This window comes from Poecile atricapillus, chromosome 3 (genome assembly GCF_030490865.1).
Source record: "Poecile atricapillus isolate bPoeAtr1 chromosome 3, bPoeAtr1.hap1, whole genome shotgun sequence".
NCBI classification, from domain to species: domain Eukaryota; kingdom Metazoa; phylum Chordata; class Aves; order Passeriformes; family Paridae; genus Poecile; species Poecile atricapillus.
In genome coordinates this window covers 79,360,201-79,368,377 of record NC_081251.1, presented here as the reverse complement: position 1 = coordinate 79,368,377, position 8,177 = coordinate 79,360,201, and the positions used below count along the sequence as shown (strand labels likewise).

At 43.3% G+C, this 8,177-nt stretch overlaps 1 protein-coding gene across 1 annotated transcript; it reads left to right on the top strand.

Moving 5' to 3' along the window:
* Positions 1-1,861: 1,861 nt before the first annotated feature.
* On the top strand, positions 1,862-6,796 carry NANP (N-acetylneuraminic acid phosphatase). Its single transcript, XM_058836464.1, has 2 exons — positions 1,862-3,010; positions 3,193-6,796. The coding sequence occupies exons 1-2, from the start codon at positions 2,921-2,923 to the stop codon at positions 3,886-3,888; spliced, it is 786 nt and encodes a 261-aa protein (XP_058692447.1). The 5' UTR covers positions 1,862-2,920; the 3' UTR covers positions 3,889-6,796.
* Positions 6,797-8,177: the final 1,381 nt, after the last annotated feature.

Genomic DNA, 8,177 nt, shown 5'->3' with positions numbered 1-8,177 from the left:
ATAAATCTCTTACTGGGATAAAGGGAAAAAAAAAAACAGCCACCAAATTAATAATGTATTCTGTGAAAGTGGGAAATAAAAATCCCCAAGATTAGTTTTCAGGGGCTAGGATGCAGCAGATGACTTCCACTGTGCACACAAGTCACCTACTCCTGATCACCCAGATTTGATTCCCACCCCGTGCAAGGTCTCTCTCCAGCAGAAACCAGACAGCTGGTTTGAAAGGACCAGTGTGAAAGGTACACAGCAGTAAGCCTTAGGTCTTCCTCAGTATAAGGAAACAGCTTGGGCACCCAGGAAGCTCACCTGCTCTCTCACAGTGCTAACACAACCAAAAAGGATCCCATTGAGACACCAGTGGGGATGCAGGAAAAAACCATCAGAGAGTGGCAGATGCTGAACTCCTAAACATAATCATCTTGTAGCCAGAAAAAAAGGAAAACTATGATATGAGTTGAATAATTCACAAATAATAATAATAATAATAATAATAATAATAATAATAATAATAATAATAATAATAATAATTATTATTATTATTATTATTATTATTATTATTATTATTATTATTATTTATAGATAACAAGTGTTCCTTGGAAGTGTTTATTTGATGATGTTCCTTTTTAAAATATACGCAGAGCAATTCCTCATTTAAAGATACCAAACTGGCATTCTTACATTATCACTTCTCTAATGTGTAGTATATCTTATGTTTCAGCTACTCAGGTTTCCGGTGACTGCTCTTTTCCTAGTTCTCAGCTTCTGCGAGGGATTTCCAGCCTCAAGTGAGCCTGTGAAAGAACAAGGAGAAAGTAATGCACTTGCTGATAGATAAATCTGTCATGAGTGAGCTTATTTGCTGACCCTGGGATCCAAATAAATAATAGCACATCAAACAGGCTGGCTGAAGTTCAACAACCTGGCAGAGAATTTTCCAAGTGTACATAAGAGCACATTTTGCAATTACACTCTAAAGTGAACAAACACTTCCCATGCAGAGTCAGTTAGCGAGAAAACAGAAAATAAAAAAAATTAAAATAAGCTTAAAATGTAATTATCGTTTATTATTTAACTGCTTCAATTCTGTAACAGAAAGCTTCTAGTAAAAATATTTACCTTATAAAATCTTGTAAGACATTTCTTTTCTAACTATGACCTCTCTGATGGTTAAAGAGAGCACAAACATGAATTTTATGTAAATGTACCTTTTTCCAAAAGCACACATAGGACCCACTGCTCACTCAATGCAGGGTTTCCTAAAACAAATGCCATCTTCCTAAGCAGAGTGAATCCTAGAAATACAGCTATTTTTAACCACCCTTCTGAGTAAATTCTGAAAAACAGTAATTCAGTAGAGGCACGTGAAATCCACATACCTAACACCTTTTCTGACTTATCAAGCAAAACTAGCACATTTTATTAGAGCCAACTAGAGTAAATTTATTAAAACACCTGTTATTGCCTTAACTATGAAGGATCCTTAGGCATCTCTGTTTCTTCTCAGAATCCCCCTCTCTCCTTAAAGGCTTATCTTCTGTAGTTTTGCTTATCATATGCCAGGCTCTTGGGCACAATTACTTTGGCCTTGCATGTGACTCAATGTCTTCTATCAGATAAGGAGATTGCTATCAAAGGTGCAGTTTTTAGAACCGAAAGTGACCTGGAGTGAACTTCCAGTTTTTGGTAGGAGACAAAGTTTTCTCCAGCTTTGTGAATTGCAGTTAATGAATAATGTCTAATCCACATTAGTAGTATTAAACACTAATCAAATTAAGAAAATTTGCTTGCTGGCTGTTAAAAAATATCTTGTGTATCTCAAAACATTATCAATGAACAAGAGCCTATTAACCTTCATCTTGGGGAAAATCATCAAGTCTGAAACAGACTGATGTGCTAGTACACACACCTAAAAATCTTGCTCTATGAAGCTGTTCAGGCCTTCATTCAAATACCTTTGTGATTCATTGACTCTATAAAATATTGAGCTTTGGAGTTTCAAGTAATCCTTTATTATATGGGTTCTCCAAATAGCGGAATTACAATGGAGCTGCTGACTTTGGCTTTATTAGGAACACTTGCTTTTGGATTATTCAATCCCCGTGCTGTGGCTGCTGTGCCCGCAGGTAACTGCAGACAGACACGCTCCAGAAGGTAACCGGGAAAGCCGAACTGAACCGAATCTTTTGCGTGCGTGTCCTCCTCCTGCAGATCCCTGTTCACGGAACGCTTCGGAGTGCAAACCTACAGGCTTCGGCATCTTTGGGCGCCACGCTGCGACCCCGTGCAGGGACCTGTTTGGTGCCGCTCCCTGAGGCTGGGACAGCCCGCCAAGCTGCCACCAACAGCCGGGAGCGGGCAGGCGTGCCCGGGTGGAAGCGCTGCGAGGGGAATTCTTTCACGGCAAAGCTGTTCCCTGGCAGCATCTCAGCAGGTTATTTTCCAGCCAGCTGCCAGCTGTCCCGTTGCCTCACCCAGAAAGCATTCCTACACAGAGGAAAAAAAAAAAAACAAAGGAAAAGACCGAACATCGAAAGACCCCACGCCACGCCCGAGGCCCCGTAGAGCCGCTGCTCCTCCCGGGCTCAGCCGCAGCCCCGGCACGGCTCCCCTTCCCCGCGCGTTCCGCGGCCTTTCTTCCCGGTCTTTCTTCCCGGCCCCGACCCCCACGAGCTGCGGGATTCGGGCAGGGTCTCCTCATAGCCCATTCCAGAGCCCCGCGCGCTAACAATCCTCCTTTTCTGGGGGGGCGCCTGGGAGCGCCGAGCTCCGCCCGCAGCCCAGCGCTCCCTGGGCCCCCGCGGGCCTGACGTGAGGGGCGGGCGGCCCCGCCGCGCTGTGCCCGGCACGGGCGGCTCTGCTGGCGGTCAGGGGCGCTCCCCTCCGCCGTCCGAGCGGGGCGGCTCTGGCGGGAGGCGGCGCCATGGGGCTGCACGGCGTCAAGGCGGTGTTCTTCGACCTGGACAACACGCTGATCGACACGGCGGCGGCGGGGCGGCGGGCCATCGAGGAGGTACTGCTCTTCTCCCCCCTTCCGACGCGGGGCCCGCGGCCACCGCGGCTCCCGGCCCGGCCCGGCGGCGGCGCCGCGCGTGTCCCGCTCCCTCCCCTGCTGACGCGCGGCCGGGGGTCGCTCCCGGGAGCGCGCCGCGCGGCCCCGCCGCGCCCTGACGCGCGCCCCCGCGTCCCTTGCAGGTGATAAGCGCCCTGCAGTCCAAGCACCACTACGGGGAGGGAGAGGCCCGCGCCATCTGCGATAAGGTCCAGGCCAAGCTCCTCAAGGAGTGCCACGATCCCGCCAAGATGTGCATCACAGACCTGCGGATTTCGCACTGGGAGGAGGCGATCCAGGAGACCATCGGCGGGGAGGCGAACCGCGACCTGGCGGCCGAGTGCTATTACCTGTGGAAGACGACGCGGCTGCAGCACCTGGCGCTGGCCGAGGACACGCGGGCCATGCTCACCGAGCTGCGGAAAGGCCTCCGCCTGCTGCTCCTCACCAACGGCGACCGGCAGACGCAGAGGGAGAAGATCGAGGCGTGCGCCTGCCAGCCCTACTTCGATGCCATCGTTGTGGGGGGAGAGCAGAAAGAGGAGAAACCGGCGCCATCCATATTTCATTACTGTTGCGATCTCCTGGGGGTGCAGCCCGCAGAGTGTGTGATGGTCGGTGACTCTCTAGATACAGATATCCAAGGAGGCCTGAATGCTGGCTTGAAAGCAACGGTCTGGTTAAACAAAGCAATGACCGCCCCAGTAGATACCTCCCCCGTACCTCATTATATTATTTCTTCTGTACTGGATCTTCCAGCAGTTTTACAGAAGATGGAGCACAACATTAATGCTAAGTTAGAAACTGACCATATGGCTAGTAGCAATGAAGCACACTGATGATGGTTCCAGCATACAGAGACCTGCTGAGCTGTTAGGTGACACACGCTCTTTTTAAAAATCTGACCCTAGGAGTTTGAACTCATCTATGGTCTCTTTTACACAGCAGAGGAATGAATAAGAGCACAGTTGTCAGTGAAAACAGGACAGAAATACAGAATTATATTCATTTAAATGATGCAAGTGCAATTCATTTGAAGCAATTGCCTCTGTCTGGAAATTTATTTTGGCAGACTGTGGCAGAAGTCTGTCTGTCTCTGACCTAAGTTGCCAGTCTCTAGTTTTTATAGAGGAAAAGAAAATTTTAATGTTCTGAACTTTATCATGCTTTCCTGATTTGTAAGCTTAGCAGAAGCTTCAGTTCCAACCTTGTGTGCAGTGTGTAAGAGAAGGTGAGAAGGTGAGAAAGAGAGTGTGGTGCGGTCTGGTAAATCTTCACAATTGATCTGCAGTTAATTTCAGGAACTGGGGTGAATCTCTGTTTCTCAGATGATTAGAAATGCTCTGCCTTTGATCTTTTTTACAAGTTTTAGAATTTTTTTCAGACTTTGCAGTGACTTTTCTTTTATGGAACCTGTATCTTTTGCCAAAAGTACTTAAACGTTCATCAAAAATTTGCTTTTTTATCGGGGACCATTTATCAGAGGGACTTGATGAATAAGCTTTTACTTTATATTATCTTGGTGCTAATGCAGATATGCAGTATACTTGTAATTCAGATTATGATTTTTGTTGAAACGGATAAAACAGGGATATTTTCAGTGGTGTTACTGTCCTGTCAGACTCTTCAGAAGCTAATATCATTGTTCTGTCTGATTTTATCAGTGAATTTTGATCAGACTTTTTGGAGAAACTGTTCTTGGTCTTGCTCAGGTGTATGACTACTCAGATTCAACTGTAGGATCAGTGGCTTTTTTTGTCTGTTTTAATGGCACTGCTATATAATCCCTCCTTACTCCAGTTTGCATGTGTAATTCATGTGATTTATTCTGGAGAAAATACAAGCTTGTTGTTTGTAAATTAGCTCTCATGACTCTCTTCCAGGAAACTGGAAAATTATGTTGTATGTCTTACAGTACTGTATACAACTTTATAAGGTATATGTGTTATTTCCACTCCATGTGAGAGATGACTCTCTAAAACAAGGTTTCTCTTTCCTACATCATTACATTAATTTATTTCTTTTTGTGCCTCATATTCTTATTACATAACAGGCAGGCATTCTCATATTAAATGGAAATGTAAACACTTGTTGGTGAGTCTGTGGTTTTCAGCCCTATTTGCTATATATTCACTGGGATGAGTATCAGACCATATATGAAATATCAAATTTTATATTTTTGAGTAGTTCTATGACAGATCTTTTGAGAACAGAGTTATTAGGCTACTGGCAAAAGAGTGTCTGGCACATGGGCAGTGATAAGAAGTACAGAAACCTACCCTGAAATGGGTGTGGGGAAGAAATTCTATATACAAGAAACATTCATGTCAAATTAAAGGAACCTAAGTTAATGCAGATAAGTCTTGCATAGGATGACAGAGTCAGTTTAGAGGAGACTTACTGGTCTGGGTTAAATTATTTGACAGGAGTTTAGGTTGGATCAAAATATATTGTTCCTACATTGAGGAGGGGGGAAAAAAAAAGAAATACTTATTAAATTTGGAGCCTCTTTCCCAATTGTTTGTTAGAAAAGGTAAAGCAGTCCACATTGTCTTACCCGGCCAAGACTGTTGAGACATCAGGTCAAGAAAGAGTACAGAGACAGGCCCCACCTATTCCTTGGAGGAAATGGGCATATACTGAAAAAAATCCTGTTACAGTCGTATAGTAGCATGAACCAGTGACACTGACTTGTCACACCTGCTGAAGGAAGAGGCCGAAGTTAAGATTTTGGTTTGCATTTGAAGAGAATGGAAACAGTCACTGGTTTAGCTGATGAGCAAAGCATTGCTAGTAACATTTCTTATAAGGGATGATTGAGACAAGAATGATAAAGATCATTGAGCCTGTCAGGGATACTGTGTAAAAATAGAAATGTATCCAAAAGATTAGCAGGATCCCTGAAGAAATCTAACCATACCATCTGATACAAAAGTCAACAGCTAATCTAAATTGAGGCTTATATTCTCTTGTCACCTGCATCATTCTGAAGTGGCATGCTGAGCCTGCTTATTGTGGAAAGGATCTCTTGTTTTGAAAGAGGCTGCTCTTTGTTCTCCCATTTCTTTTTCTCTCTGACTCTGAAAAACCACAATAACTGCACCATCAGGTGACAGTGTGGTCTGTAGAGGCTACACCTGAGTATATTTTTCCATTTCTGAGTACTGTACCAGACTGGATGTGGCTACTGGTGTCCAGAGAGGAAGCACTGTTATGATGCTTCTATAAAACAAGAAGAAACAGTAGAAGACTTCTCTGTCTAGGGCCATTCTTAGAAGCAGTTTCCCAATGAGCTGGATTAGGTATCTGGAGTATCTCTAAATACTCAAGATATTTTTCTTGGATGGAGCTCTTGCAGAAAGGATAATGAAAAATAATTACATCTAGTAAATCGGAAACATAAATGTAGTGATAGGATAATTTTCACATCAGAAGCAGGAACAAATAAATTAATCAGTCTATTAACAGTTCCCATTAAATTCTGGTTTTGCTTAGTGTTATGCTTTATTAAATTATCTAGTTTAAACTATTTTGCCAAAACATGTGAAATAAAAAGAGAAAAAAGAAATTCTATCTGTATTTTTTTAAACCTTCTTTTTCCAGATAAATATTACCTCCTGAGGTTAGTCTATGGTAACTTTGACTTCAGTGAAATGAACTGTTTAATAGTTTAATACCATCTGTATTCTAATTCTTGATTTAAAATAACCCATGTACTAGTCTAATAAAAGTATTTTATTTATAAAATGTATGGCTGAACACTCTGTATTGCTGTGGATAAATACGTTTGAGACCTGATTTACAACAAAGGGCAAGAGTTCTGTTTGTTTTTTAAAACAGCACAGAATAAGGATTTGAAATCCATGACCTCATGTTTAGGTGTGGTGACTGGGCGTAGTTTCTGTAATTTCAAACAGGCTGGAACATAATTGCGTGTTTATAAAGGTTCACGACCAGACTCTGTATGTTGAATTGCCAGCTGCAGTTCAGTGGTAGTTGAACCTGACTTGCCAAGCTGAATGCCAGCTCACATAAGCCTACATGTCCTGATGTCATGGCTCTGGCTGCAACAGCATGAGAACAGACTGCAAGCAAAGATCAATAAATACAGAAATCCAGGGGACCAGTTCTGGCAGGTTATGGGTGCACAAAGCCATATCTGACTGTTTCTATCTATCTGTTGCTACACTGACCTCTGTGACTTAGGAGAGAGAGAGGGTGGGAGGTTGGTCACCTTGTGGCTTTTTTGGCTGCAGAAAAGCAAGCTGCTCCCTGACTGTTTTTTCTTGGCTAAGGGAACAAATAGTCCATCTTCTGGACCTGTGGAGATAGATGGAAAGGTAGAAAGGTACTTTAAGTCACTGCAGATGACAGTAGGACATTACATGGAGTAAAGGAGGGCTCGGCTTCTATCACGGGTACTTGGCCATGGCAGCAAGCTGTCTGCAGCATCACACACCTGCACAGCACAGCCCTTCTGTACTTGTGGAGAAAGCTTTGTGTATGTAAGGCATACATACATCGTGGACAGTGACAGCCTCAGAAATGAGGGTGTTTTCTTACACAGAGATCTTAGAAAGTGACCTGAATGTTTTATACAGGAAATAAGTACCTTTCATTAGAGTAGTAAATTAATGCAAAGAAGTAAAATGTTTGGATTAAGGTTAAGGTTTTCCTACTCCCTGCAGCTTAAGATTTTCATATTTCCTGAAAAAGAGACAACAGACAATTTTCTGTGCCCCAGCTAACTGCAACTAATTCAGTTCGTCTTTTCCTCCGAAGTTCCTCTTACATGACAACACCAGTGTTATGGCTTTGAACTAAATTGAAGTAGTCTGACCCATCACAGCAATTTCTCCTCTTCACATATGTAGTGATCTGTTTTTCAGCTTCAGCTCTAAAATGTGCCATTTTATTGCAATTATGGTTATTGTGAGGCCTTTAAAAACAATTTAAAATCCTACCTTAATTCTATACTAACAAAACTCGTCATCTGGAAATCGTTTGAACATGTTGAGAAGTAGGACAAAGAGAAAGGCAACATACCTTTGCTGTACATAGCATATACTGTTCTTTTGTGCACAGCTTTTGCCATCAGCCTTGCAGTGGGATTGTCTCCATTATACCC